Below are 13,506 nucleotides of genomic sequence, written 5' to 3'. Positions count from 1 at the left end.
TGGGTGGGGGAAGCAGGGTCCAGGAGGCCGTGAGGTGGGGCAGTGGGCTGGAAGCCCAGGGTGACCAGCAGGCTCAGGGGAGAGTAAGGAGGTGGGGCGGATGGACAAACAAGGACAGTGGTCGCCTTGGCACTGCAGGACCGGGGACAGGGGTGGGGGGCCTGGTGGAGAGTGTCCAGCGAAGCCTGGGACTGGCCTCTCCCGTCATCTCCCCCTCACTTCCCTCTGCAGATGGCACTCAGATCCCCAGATAATAAGGTTCCACTGATGGCAGAGTTAACTGCTCAGATAATACCCAGAGATGGACGTTATTTGACCTCACTGAGGAATCGGTTCTGCCATCGCAGGGTGGGGGGCAGGGATGTGTGGCAGTGCCCCTTCCTGGCCAGAGGGACTCGGGCACTGGGTCTGAGTCATCCACTTCCTCCCTCTGGATTGGATGACCAGCATCCCTCCCCTGACCCTGTCCTGCTCTGTGAGGATAAGAGGCAGGGAGAGAGGGCTGGGCAAAAGCAGCTGGACACGCCAAGGTGAGAACCCCCAGCGGGAGCCCGACATCTGGGTGTCACCGTGGAGCAGGATGGCTGAGCCTCAGATCCGGAGCACTGAGGCCCCAGATCCCCTGGCCTGGATAGACCCCCTGATCACTGGGGGCCCCGACTCCACCTACACCCCACACCCTGCACCCCACACCCTGCAGACCCCACACCCTGCAGACCCCGCACCCCACAGACACCCCACCCCACAGAACCCACACCCCACAGACCCCCAGCCAAGCTCCAGCTGCCGCTCCGCGCTCCTTCCAGATGCTCCATCTGCTGGTGCTGGTGCTGCCCCTCCTGGTGAGCCTGGTCCATGCAGCCGCTGGTGAGTCCTGACCCTGGGCCTGTGCTGTCTCTGTCCCCTCACCCCACCCCCCACAAGCCCAGGGGTGGGTGGGTGGGTTCAGAGAAGCCCAGGGTGGTGCTGGCACAGGGAAGGGCTGAGCCCGGCGGCCGGGCCGTGCTGTGTCCTGAAGGCACTTCCTGCCCCAGCCCCAGACCAGGCCCTGCAGCGAGCAGGCATCGTAGGGGGACGGGAGGCCCCTGGGAGCAAGTGGCCCTGGCAGGTGAGCCTGAGAATCAGCACCCAGTACTGGAAACACATCTGCGGGGGCTCCCTGATCCACCCCTGGTGGGTGCTGACCGCGGCCCACTGCGTCGGACCGTGAGTCTCCACAGGGCCTGGTGGGTAGGGGTGGGCCTGGGGCTCCACTCACGCTCCTGGGTGTCCCGGAGGTGGCTCAGCCCCTGAGTAGGTGCCCCTCTCTCTCCCCAGGCAAGTCCAAGACCCCACAGTCCTCAGGGTGCAGCTGCGGGAGCAGCACCTCTATTACCAGGATGAGCTGTTGCCCATCAGCAGGGTCATCCCCCACCCCAACTACTACACAGCTAAGAACGGAGCAGACATCGCCCTGCTGGAGCTTGGGGACCCCGTGAACATCTCCAGCCACGTCCATCCGGTCACCCTGCCCCCTGCCTCGGAGACCTTTCGCCCGGGGACTCGGTGCTGGGTGACAGGCTGGGGCAACTTGAACAGTGGAGGTGAGTGTCAGGGACCGCTGGAGGGGGACTTGGGCACATCACGGCTCCACCACCTGGGGCTTCCTCTGGGGAACAGGGTCCCCACCGGCCGGCTCAGGGCGGTGACCCCACACTCTCCTGATGCAGCATCCTCCCTCTCCTCTCACCCCCAGAACCCCTGCCACCGCCATTTCCCCTGGAGCAGGTGAAGGTCCCCATCGTGGAAAACAGCATCTGTGACATGAAATACCACACTGGCCTCTACACAGGGAACAACATCCCGATCGTCCGGGACGACATGCTCTGTGCCGGGAATAGCAAGAGGGACTCCTGCCAGGTGGGTCTCGCATCCCCCTGCAGCCCCCAGCCGCCCAGGCCTCACAGCCACTGCTGACCCCTCCCCTCCCCAGGGCGACTCTGGAGGGCCCCTGGTCTGCAAGGTGAATGGCACCTGGCTGCAGGCGGGTGTGGTCAGCTGGGGCGACGGCTGTGCTCAGCCCAACCGGCCAGGCATCTACACCCGCATCACCCACTACTTGGACTGGATCCACCAGTACGTCCCTGAGGAGCCCTGAGCCCGGTCCCCAGGGTTGCCACCTGGGTCAGCGGAGAAGCCAGCCCCCTCCGGCGGCGTCCTTCCCCACCTTCCCTGGCCCCCTGCCCTGAGCACCCCCTGTTGACGCCCCTGCCCCGAGCCCAGGGAGTGGGCACTAACGCTCATTAAAGATCATGAAAAGCAGATGTGGTCGTCGCTGTGTTTCTGGCTGTGGGTGCCGCTGAGGGAGAGGGAAGGGTCCAGGGCCCAGCCAGGAGCAGCCACCCTCTCTGTGGGTCCCTGGGCCCTGAGCACCCGCCTTGCTGTGGGGATGACCCTGCCCTGCCCCTTGCACCCGGGGCCCACTTCTCTGCATGCTGGCTTGTCTAGCACACACATCTCCTGAAGGGAAGAGCCGTCCCCTGCTATTGTCAGATCTCAGTCCCCAGAGGACTGCACCCCCCACGATTGTCTCATTTCATCTCACAGTCACGCCTGTGTCCCCTATCTCCCAACTGGCTTTTATTGGGAATGTGTTCCTGCTTATGCACAAGGCTGCTCTTTCGATCTGCATTCTAGCACTGTCTCCTTATTGGCGATTGTGTTCTGGAGCAAATTCCCGGAGAACCCCAGGGGGCGTTGCTACATCATTTCCAGAAAGGCTGTTCCCCTGTCTCCTCCTACCCGTGCACATCACAGCACTCCCCTCATAACTGCCAATGACAGAGATTCTTTGCTTGATCAAACTTTAGTCAGGCTCCTGAACCTTCTCCTGGGCCCAACTGTGCCCTTCCTGGTTATACCCCATTTTACCAAGAACCCTGCTGAGTCAGTTTAGCAAGAACCCCTGCCCTTGGTACCCAATCTCCCTTGATATCTGATCAAAACCCCTCTCTCCCCGCCCTAGGTTTCATCTCCCTGGGATGTGTCAGTAGAAGCCTCTTTAGGGTGGTTTAAACAGAATTCCCCCAGACCTGCTGTCTCCTCTTAGAAATTCTCTGACCACCAACCCCTTGCTCCTTGGCTACAATCCCCACTTGTCCCTGCTTTCTTCGGAATGGCGCCCAGTTCTGTACTGGGGTCTCTTTTTCCCTGTTGCTCTGGTTTTCTTTGAATCCAACACCGTGACACAATGTGAAACACACTGGATACAAATGTGAGACGTAATATATCATGTCGAAGTGTAATAATGTAAACGTGATACAAGACACATAGTGTAATACATGAAATACACAAAACATAATCAAATAAATGTATCATACACTACATTGTGGGCAAAAAGGCATAATCCATATTCAATATTTGAAATTCTTGTAATGAATAGCATCCTTTTGCTGTTTCATTTTGCAGATTGCATTTATCTCATTCCTGAGGTGGGGGGAGGTGAACACTCCCTGTGTTTGTCTAACAGATCATTTCCGCCAGCAGCTCTGCTTCTCCTTGTTAGTGAGGCTCTTGGAGTCCTCGGTTTCTTTTCGTCATTTTAAGGTATTCAACGAAATGACTGCGTTAACACTTTGTCTTCCACAGTTGCTGAAAATTGTTTTGTTGGCTTTGCAAAGTTGGAGGTGTTTGTGTTTAGATTGAAGATTTGAGTTGCTGCACACACAGGCACAGATACACTCATGCACATGTGTGTGCACTCACACACACACACATGCTTTGATGCTAATCCTCTAGAACCGATTTCCATGTCGGGTGAGGCTCCAGAACCACTGAGGCAAGAGCTTCCTTTGTGTTTCCAAGTCCTTCCCCAGCCCCACCAGCCTCTGTCCCTGCATCCCCGCTGGGACTTGGGAACCGAGGGGCACTGGGGGTCCACCCAGCAGAGCCCTGGGGACCAGGGCCCTGGCTCTACACAGGCTCCCCCAACTTCCGACTCTGACTAGAAGCTACATAATGGGGGAGGGGCCGGGGCTACTATTATTCCTCTTAGTCTTGAATCATTTTTAATTACAAACGTGGAGCATGCCCACTGTAAACCCTTGAAGGATACATACATGTTACGAAGAAACCTCCTTCCCCTGTCCCACCAGGGATCATTCCTGTCTGTTGTTGGGGTGATGACTTCCAGAACTTTCTTAAGCTTGTACAACATGGCCTTGGGCTGGATGGAGTGTGGAGGGAGGGGTATTTCAGGGGATCAGGTAGGTGGGAGGATAAGAACTGGGTGCTGGAGTCCCGGAGCTGCAGACCTGAGATGCTGCTGGCCGGAGGTGGGGCAGGGGAACAGGGCAGGGCATGAGCTTACACCCGGGGTGTCCCCGTATCCCTGAAAACCAGACCCAGATACTGACTACAGGTAAGAGTGAGCACGGCTCAATCTGGAAGGGTCAGGGCTCGGGCCGGAGGACAGTCTGAGTGGGTGAGCGGTTGGTGCCAGGGGTGGGAGCCAGGAGGAGGGTCTAATCCTAGATATGGGACTGTCCAGGTGTCCTACCAACATGTGGGCCCACATGACCCAGTTACGCTGGGCGACAGGGCCCCTCACCCCCTCCTGGGCCACGAGGGCATCCCCAGGGCCAGGGAGGGAGCACTTCGGGCAGGACACACCCCCCCCATGCCCCATGCCTCAGTTTGCCCTCCTGTCAAGTGGGAACAGAAACAGCACCGTGTCACAAAGACATCAAGGGGACATCGAGGGGATGGAATTCTGAGTTTCTTTCTCCACAGCAGGCTGGAACCCTGGGGGTGTTAAGGGCCCTGCAGGGAGCCATGTGATGGGGTGCAGGTAGGGAGAGAGGTCCCCAGTGCTGGAGTGAATTGAGCCGGGACAGGTGGGGGCCCAGAAGTGGGACCCGGGGATGGCACTGGGGTTCCCAGAGTCAGAGGACCTGGGTCTTTCCAGACCTGCCTCCACCCTCCATACAGGGTGACCCCAGGCCTCCTGGGCCCTAGGAGGGGCAGCCTGGGCTCTGATTCCTCCCTCCCCCACCCCATGCCTGGCTGATGGGGACAGCCTCCCAGGTGTGCGGTCCTCAAGGGCTCAGCACAGGCCCCACACACAGAGGTGGTGTCACTGTCATCCTTATTTGTCACCAGGTCAAACGTGGAGCACACATGTCCAAGCCATGGCTCCGGGCCTGGTGCTGGTGGGAAGAAGACAAGTCTGTGCCCCCCTCCCCAACCCTGTGGATCATCAGGCAGCTGTCTACCCGCCCCTGTGCCTCAGTTTCCCCCCACCTAAGAAGGGGTGGCTGACCTAGAAGGTCTCAGAGGGACCCACAAGGGTCCCGGTGCTTAGGAGCTGGGTTGGGAGCTGGGGCAGGAAGGAGGGAGGGGCAGGAAAGTCCCGGCCCCTCCCAGGGGCCCTAATCAGCTCTGTTATCAGGCCCTGGCCAGACAGAGGACAGTTAGGAAGGGCAGCTGGGCAGCTGGTGCTGTGCCTGACTGATGGAGACCACGGGGCCTGGGGACAGGCTGGGGGAAAGAGACAATGGGGGGAGGTGGTGAGCTGGCACAGAGACTCCAGTAACAGGGCCTGAGCTGTCTCCACTGGGCTCAGTCTGGACCTTGAACTGGGACCCTCCTGTGGAACCCCAAAGACCAGGATCGAGGAGAGGAGACAGTATGCTCAGCAGGAACCAGGGAGGGCTTCCTGGAGGGGGTGGCACTGACTCCAATCCCTGCCCAGGTGGGGAGAAAAGGCTTTACAGCCAGGCCACGTGGGGTCTGACCTGGCCCTGCTGTAGTCTGTGTGCCCCTGAGTCGGCCACTTGCTACCAGGCCACAGTGTCCACATAGGGACAAATGCACGTGACAGGCCCTCCCTGCCGGGTGTACAGAAGGAACAGGTGGAGCCTGCCAGTACAGCCTGGCCTTCAGCTCCTCCTCTATCCTTCCTCCCCCATCCCGGGACTTCCCTGCTCCCTCTCCAGCTTCTGTGTGGGGAGGAGACTGGCTGCAAAGGGACAGGAGGGAATGTTTGTGATGGTGGGAATGTAGTAAACTTGATGGTGGTGGTGGTTACAGAGCTGTATACTTTTGTCCAAGTCTTTGAACTGTAGACTTAAAATTGGCAAATTTTAAATAAGTGGTTTATTTGCTTGTTTTTTTTTTTTTTTTGGCCACATTGCAGCTTGTGGGATCTTAGTTCCCCAACCAGGGATCGAACCAGTGCCCCCTGTAGTGGAACCATGGAGTCCTAGCCGCTGGACCTCCAGGGAAGTCCCAATAAGTGTGTTTTTAAATGATACCATAATAAAGCTGAATTTTTTTTTAAAGTTTGAATCATGGAAGTCTTTTTCCAAAGGTATTTGTCTTGAGATATGTGAGCACAAACCCATATTTGTCCCAGAAAAACAGTAACTTAGCGTGGACTGAGCTGTGGGCACACAGACTTTCAGCTAATGAATATCTACAAAGCAGCCCCTGGGATGTGGTCATTTTCTAGCTGTGAGACCTCAGGCCAGTCAACAAATCTTCCTGACCCTCAGCTGATTTCATTTATAAAAGGGAACTGACGTCGTTCCTTGGGGTCGTGGTGGATGAAGCATGTCACGTGTGGGTCTGGAGTGGTGGGCGGCCCTGGGGCTCATGGGTCCCTTCCTCCTTCCTAATTTCTAGCCCTTGGGAACCCTGGCCCCGCTCAGAAGAAATCTTGCAAGGTGCCTAACCCACGCCACTGCTGCGTCTTGCTTGCTCCTCAGCCTCTCCCAGTGCCCCCACCACCCCACTACCAGCCCATCTCATCCCCCCCTCCCTTCCAACCCTCACTCAGCTCACAACAGCAATTTGCTACCGAGTAGGATGTGGCTGAGATGCTGGGAGACGCCTCACACACCCAGAAGTCTCCACGAAGTGCCTGCACCCTAATCAGGAGAGGCATCCTGAGCCACAGCACCAGGGTGCCTCAGTCACTGGAGAGCCTGATTCCAGGGCTGGGAAAGGAGACCCCAGGTCCCAGAGGGTGCTGGACCTGGACAAAAGGGAATGCCTGCAGCTAGCTCAGCCCCTCTCCCAGTGGTCAGGGGCATTGGTGATGTGAGGGAATGCAGGTCTCCCGCCTCCAGCCAGGGCCGTGTGTACAGGTGCCTATGCACTTGTGTCTGAGCATCTCTCTCTCATGTAGGCTACCCTCTCCCCAGCGGATGAATCCCAGGACTTGGAGTTGACACCAAGAACCCAGGGAGGAGGATCTGGGGGCTCAGGTTAGAGGTGCCCAGGAGCTGAGTTAGAGCATCTATCCCAGACCATCCTTGTATTAATAAGGAGTCCGGGGACCAGGGGGGATGTACTTTCCTGAGGCCATACAGCAGACAGCGGGAGGCGGGAGTTCTCAGGATCCATGCAGCCCCTCACCCAAGGGTCCCCTAAGAGCAGCCTCTTTCTCACACCCAATTAGCACACACGTGCACTGGGCCTTTCTCCATACGACGCCAAGGTCAGTCTAGCTGGTCAGCATCGGGAATCCAGACGCTCCACCATAGTTTTTAGGTTTGGTGGGGGGGGTCCCAGCAGGCTTTCAACAATGACCCTGGATTCTTCCAGGGAGGGGAGAGGCCTTCCCAGGCTGGGACAGACTACAGCAGCTGGGCCTGCCCTCCGCACAGGAGGCAGGGCAGCCGGGGGGTGCTGAGATGCGGAAAGGAGGCAGGGGGGGCCTCACGGTTCCACCAGGGACTCCAAGACCCCACCGCAGTCCCCTTTCGGCCTTGTCTGGACCCAGGAGCTGGGGCCCTGCCTGCTCAACTGAGGAAGGTCCGCTCGGACCCTCTTCCTAGCCAGTGCCCGGTCTGGGTATAGGCAAGAAGCGGGGCCGAGACCCCGTTCCCAGCCAGGCCCACGGGATTAGGCCAAGTCCTGGGGACCGAGCGCGCACAGGGACCCAATCAGGGCCGCCCTCCCTCCTTCGCCAGGGGCCACAGGGAGGGCCGGGCGCGCAGACGCAGACCGCTGAGCTCTCTGCTCTCTCTGTAGGACGCGGGCAGAGCCTCTGACTTCAGGTGTGTGGCACAGGCAACTGGGTGGCTGCAGGTGAGGCTGGGAACTGGGGGGGCGGGAGGCACACCACAGGGTGGGGGTGGGGGGCCCGCTCACGCTCTGTGCCTGGAACGGCTGAGCAGGGCAGTTTTGGTGGTAAAGTTCCGGGATGGCGGAGCTACTGAGCAAGGTGGGGCAGGCCTGCTTCCCTACCCTCCCAGCTACGCCCACCCTGGAAGCTCCGCGCTCGCCCCGCAGTGTCCCGTGCCCCAGGAGCGAGACTCGTGGAGAGACGCCAAAAGAATGGAAAAAAGTCATTTCCTGCCTTTTAAACAAGAGACCCTGCCAATTACACAGCCTACTCCGCCTAGGGCGAGCACCAGGCCTCTGCTTTGAGAGCTGGCACTGTCCACAGCCTGCCCCCCTCTCCCCATCATACACACACACCCCACCCCAGACCATGGGCACACAGAGCAACCCTGGAGGACAAGTGGTCCTGCAGCACCCCCCTGCCCCATGACAGTTCAAATGAACAGACCAGAGAAACAGGTTATCAAGCATTTAGTGTTGGTGGGTGGGAGGCGGGTGGGTGCCGGCAGCCCCCAGGGACCCCCCAGCTTGTGCTTCCATCCTGGCCCAGCTCTTTGCCTTAAACAGGTGCAAGTCAAACCGCTGTCATGCCTTGGCCATCTTTTGTCCGCTGGCCACATGGGGGTCAGGGGGGTGGGTGGAAGAGGCAGGGACAGCAAGGCAGAGTGGGGAAGAGTCGCACAGAAACGGGCAACTTGGGAGAGACGATGCAAGAATGGCAGGCCGAGCCCTGGGGAGGGGTCAGCCCCTGTGCAGGTGCCCTGGCAGGAACATTTGGCGCTGGATCCAGGGCTGGTAGGCAGAGACCCTGGCATACACCCCCGGGAGGCTGAGCTCAGTGCAGCCCCTGATGGAGCTTACCACTGCCACCTGCACCCAGCGCTTGTCCCGGAGCTGGCAGACCAGGGGGTCTCCGGAGTCACCCTGAAAGAAGCAAGAATAGCAGACAAGTCCAGTGGGGCTCAGGGCGTCTGAGCTCTCAGACTGAGGCTGAAGTCGGGGAGCACGGGGACCGAGACAGCTGGATGCTGGGGCGGGGAGTGGGGGGACACACAGGGCAAGCTATTTGGGGCTCCAGGTAGCCAGGCAGGATCTCCGTCCTTGATCTGGTCCTCCTAGCAGCCCTGCATATCAGCTCTATCTGCCTCTTTTTTTTTAAGAGTTGAGGCCTCTGAGGCTCAGAGAGGTCAAACAACTCGCTGAAGGTCACACAGCTAGTATACAGCATCGCTGAAATTCAATCACTTTATTATTATTCTGAAGCCTGGATGCTTCCTCCGATGTATGCTGCCTCCCTTACAAGTCACTTGGCCTTTTTGAGCCTGGACTCCTCTGTGTCTTTGCAGCACCTTCTCACCTCCCTGTGACAGAAGGAGCCCGAATTTTCTGGCTTTTTATTGTCAGAATGACTCTGGACCCATTCTTGTAAAAAGTATTCATCGAGCTCTGACTCCAAGCCAGACACTGTTCTACCTCGGGGATGAGACAAAGCCCCCAACCTCATGGAGCAAGATTGTAATATGTCCCCCCTGGCCCAAGTCCAGGACCCAGCCTGCCTCTTGGGGTCATGTAGGGTAAGAGGGGACCTGGGGAGCCTGGCTAAGCACTGGGGAGGTGCATCACAGATCCTCTGTGAAGGGACCTCTGCTTCCTCACCCCACTGTACTTAAGGGGAAACAGGCCCAGAGGGAGCCAGTGACTCCCCAGGCCCCGCGGAGGATCGGGCCAGGAGCACTGGCCAGGGGGACTGACTTCGCAGAAGCCCTTCTGGCCCTGGAAATAGCCAGCACACAGCATCTCCTTGGCAATGGGCTCTGGGTGGTAGAACCTGCCGCACCCTGCAGGCTGATGATGGACACATCCACCTCCTGCAGCCTGTGGGGGCTCCAGCAGAGCCACTGAGGGCAGAGTGGGCGTCAGGGTGGGAGAAGGGGTCCTCGGGGACCACAGGTGGGGTGTGCAACCATGCCTGCTCTCTGGGGATGGCTAGGAGCAGCGGCTGGATGCGCCCCCTCCCCGGGCAGTCAGCTGCACGTTGTGTGGGCGGTGAGGCGGATGCCTGACCCGAGGTGAGTGGTGGTGCAAGATGAGGGCTGGGCCAGGCCTTTGGAGACAGGGTCGGGCAGAGAAGCTGTGGGTGACTCACTGCCTCCTCGCAGTGCGTTCTGCTCCACCTTGGGGCAGCTCCCTCCAGCCCCAGCCCCTTGCCTCTCACCCACCATTCTGCCTGAGGTCCCCCCAGCCAGTCACCCAGCAGAGGGTGACTAGCAGGAAGTAGGAGCCCGGCGAGGCCAGAGGGACCGGTCTGATGGTGCAGGAGAAAGGCACGGGGCATGCCAGCTTCACCAGGGCCACGTCGCTGCCCTGCAGCACGTTCCCGTTGAAGGAGGGGTGCCGGACGATGCTGATGACGGCTGTGGAGATGGAGTCCTGGGGATTGGTGTACAGGACAGACTCTCCCAGCTGGATGGTCAGGTCCTGCAGAATTACGGAGCTATGCGGGAAGCAGGAGGTGACATGATGGGCCACGAGGACAGAGAGTCTGGTGGTGTCGGCCCCACCCAGACTGGCTCCTGCGGGGAGAGGACCATGCACCTGGGAGCTTTGTTCAGTCCCGCAGACCCTCTCTGCTCAGCCCTGGCCCACTGGGTCGGATCTAGGCTTGGGGGACACAGGGCTGGCCGCATCTGGGTGGGGAGAAAGACTCCAGCGTAAACATCCAGCCATGTGATAAGACGATTCATCCTTTGTCCAGAGCCCTCTGTGCTGCTGGGGGACAGAATGGACTGGGCCCCACTCTTCCCAGGCTAGACAGACAGCGAGGCAGGTGGTGCCCAGATGGTAGAGGGTGAGACCAGCAGTGGGCGGCAGGTGGGTTCTATGCCGGCAGGTGGGCAGGGCGGCCAGGGGAGCACAGTGGTTCCACAGGAAGTTGGGGAGGCATGTTCTCTGCAGGGGGTGGGGTGGCAGGGGGAGGCGGATGACCCCCTCCCAGCATTTGAGGACAGCTGAGCTGAGCCCTCAGGCAGGTAGGAAGTTGACCTGAGATGGGGACAGAAAGGGGTCCCCTGAAGAGAGGAGTGTGCAAAAGCTCCATGAGGCAAGGAATTCTTGATCGAAGCATCTTCTGAATTCCCACCAGGAAGCTGGTCTCTGCCCGAAGCCCTGTGCTTATTCAAGAGTGTCCTTGCCTTCCTGACACTGAGCGAGGTTTAAGTCACCCTGCAGGACTGTTCCCATTCCGAATGTCCCTTCTCAGGGTGTTGGGCTCACTGGGGCTGCAGAGGGACCCACACTGCCTGGGTTCACATCCTGTATCTGCCGCCTGCTTATTATAGGGCCTCAGGCTCTGTGCCTCAGTTTCCCCATCTGGAAAGTAGGGGTTTTAGTACCTACCTCAGGAGGTTGTCACGAGCAAAAAGTGATCCATGTAGTGTGCTTGGAACCATGCCTGCCTGCGGGAAGCCCCCAGGGACTGTTGATCATTATTCCTGGGACTTAATTCTACCAGGAACATTCCAAAAAGTGTTCCAGCACCAACAGAAAGTGAAAGGTTCATTTACCCCCAAATTACACTTGGGACCAGCCAGTTAGGTATTAATTATTGCTCCCGTTAAGGTTAAGCTGACACCTTGGTTCAGCCTCGAGAGGGACTATCTTTGATTTCGAATTATCTCCGTGTGGAATTCAGCCTTGAGTTGCTTTAGGTTGGCTTGGTTTTGGTTTTGGTTTTCAAATACTGTCAAAGAGCATTTTGCTCTTTAAATTTTTTCTGCTTTCATGTACACCCATGTTCTTCGCAGTGTTATTCACAATAGTCAAAGGTGGAAACAACCCAAGTGTCCATCAGTGGATGAATGGATCAATAAAATGTGGTCCATCCATACAGTGAAATATGATTCAGGCTTAAAAAGGAAGGAAATTCTGACACCTGCCACAACATAGATAAGCCTTGAGAACATTATGCCAAGTGAAATAAGCCAGATACAAAAGGACCGTTCTGTATGATACCACTTCTGTGCGGTCCTTACAGGAGTCAGATTCATAGAGACAGAAAGTGGAAGGCTGGGACTTCCCTGGTGGCGCAGTGGTTAAGAATCCACCTGCCAATGCAGGGGACACGGATTCAACCCCTGGTCTGGGAAGACCATGCTGTGGAGCAACTAAGCTCATGCACCACAACTACTGAGCCCACGTGCCACAACTACTGAGCCCACGTGCCACAACTACTGAAGCCCGTGCGCCTAGAGCCTGTGCTCTGCAACAAGAGCAGCCACCTCAAATGAGAAGCCCACACACCGCAACGAAGAGTAGCCCCCGCTTGCCACAACTAGAGAAAGCCTTTTCGCAGCACCGAAGACCCAATGCAGCCAAAAATAAATAAATTAATTAATTAATTTAAAAAAGAGAGTGGAAGGGTGGTCGCCAGGGGCTAGGGGAGGGGGATGGACAGTTAGTATTTAATGGGACAGAGTTGCAGTTTTACAAGATGAAAAGAGTGCTGGAGAGGATGGTGGGGATGGTTGTCCAACAACATGAATGTATTTATCACCACTGAACCGGACACTTAGAAATGGCTGAGGTGGTAAATTTTATGTTATATGTATTGAACCACAATTTTAAAAATAGGAAAAAAGTGCCTACTTCCAAGTACTGTCAAATAATTAAAATATGTTTTCTTTCACAGTTTGAAGAAAATGCCAGTGTCTGAGGCAAATTGCTGAAGGAAAGCTGGATGCTGGAGTGACCCCAGCCTGTGGGCATCTGAGTCACCTGCAGGAGGCTGCAGTGAGTCCTGGGGGTGGTCGGGGGCTGGCACTGTCTTTCCCTCTAGCTGCCTGGGGCCTCCCAGCGAGTGGGAGGCAGGACTCACTTGGAGAAGAAGTGGGCGGCGGTCAGCACCCACCGGTGGCTGACGAGGCTGCCTCCGCAGACATGCTGTCCCTGCTCTCTCAGGCTTACCTGCCAGGGCCACTGCCAGGGGGATGCCACCATGCCCCCAACGATGCAGACCTCTGGGACAAAGCCGATCACTGGTGGAGAGATGGGTGGAAATGGCCCGAGGGTCACGGGTCAGCCCAGCAAGCCCCCCAGGCAGCCCCCCTATGAGAACAGGGCCCAGGGGTGGGGCCCAAGGGTTGGCTCCCCTCCCACCTTCACCTCTAGATTCTGTCTAGATTGTGAACCCCAAACAGCTGCCCCATGGAACTTTCCACGGTGATGGACATGCTTGGTACCTGAAATGTGCTTGTGTGACTAAATTTTTAATTTAATATTAATTAATTTAGATGCAAATGGATGGCTTCCAGGTTGGAGACTGGGGAGGCCTCAGTCCCCTTGCTGGGATGAGAGGCAGGGTCCCCTGGCTGTTGTTCTGAGGTTTAGGTGAGAGAAGGC

General features: G+C 57.7%; 1 protein-coding gene across 1 annotated transcript; it reads left to right on the top strand.

Annotated features, from left to right (window-relative positions):
• The first annotated feature begins 806 nt into the window (after nt 1-806).
• LOC103075550 (tryptase-2-like) lies at nt 807-2,137 on the top strand. The gene is made up of 5 exons (XM_007453591.1): nt 807-851; nt 1,019-1,206; nt 1,318-1,583; nt 1,736-1,899; nt 1,973-2,137. Exons 1-5 carry the CDS (start codon nt 807-809, stop codon nt 2,135-2,137), a joined length of 828 nt encoding a protein of 275 aa, XP_007453653.1.
• Nucleotides 2,138-13,506: the final 11,369 nt, after the last annotated feature.

Source organism: Lipotes vexillifer, unplaced genomic scaffold, assembly GCF_000442215.2.
Source record: "Lipotes vexillifer unplaced genomic scaffold, Lipotes_vexillifer_v1.1 scaffold914, whole genome shotgun sequence".
In the NCBI taxonomy this organism is placed as follows: Eukaryota; Metazoa; Chordata; class Mammalia; order Artiodactyla; family Lipotidae; genus Lipotes; species Lipotes vexillifer.
This window is presented reverse-complemented; position numbering and strand designations above follow the sequence as displayed.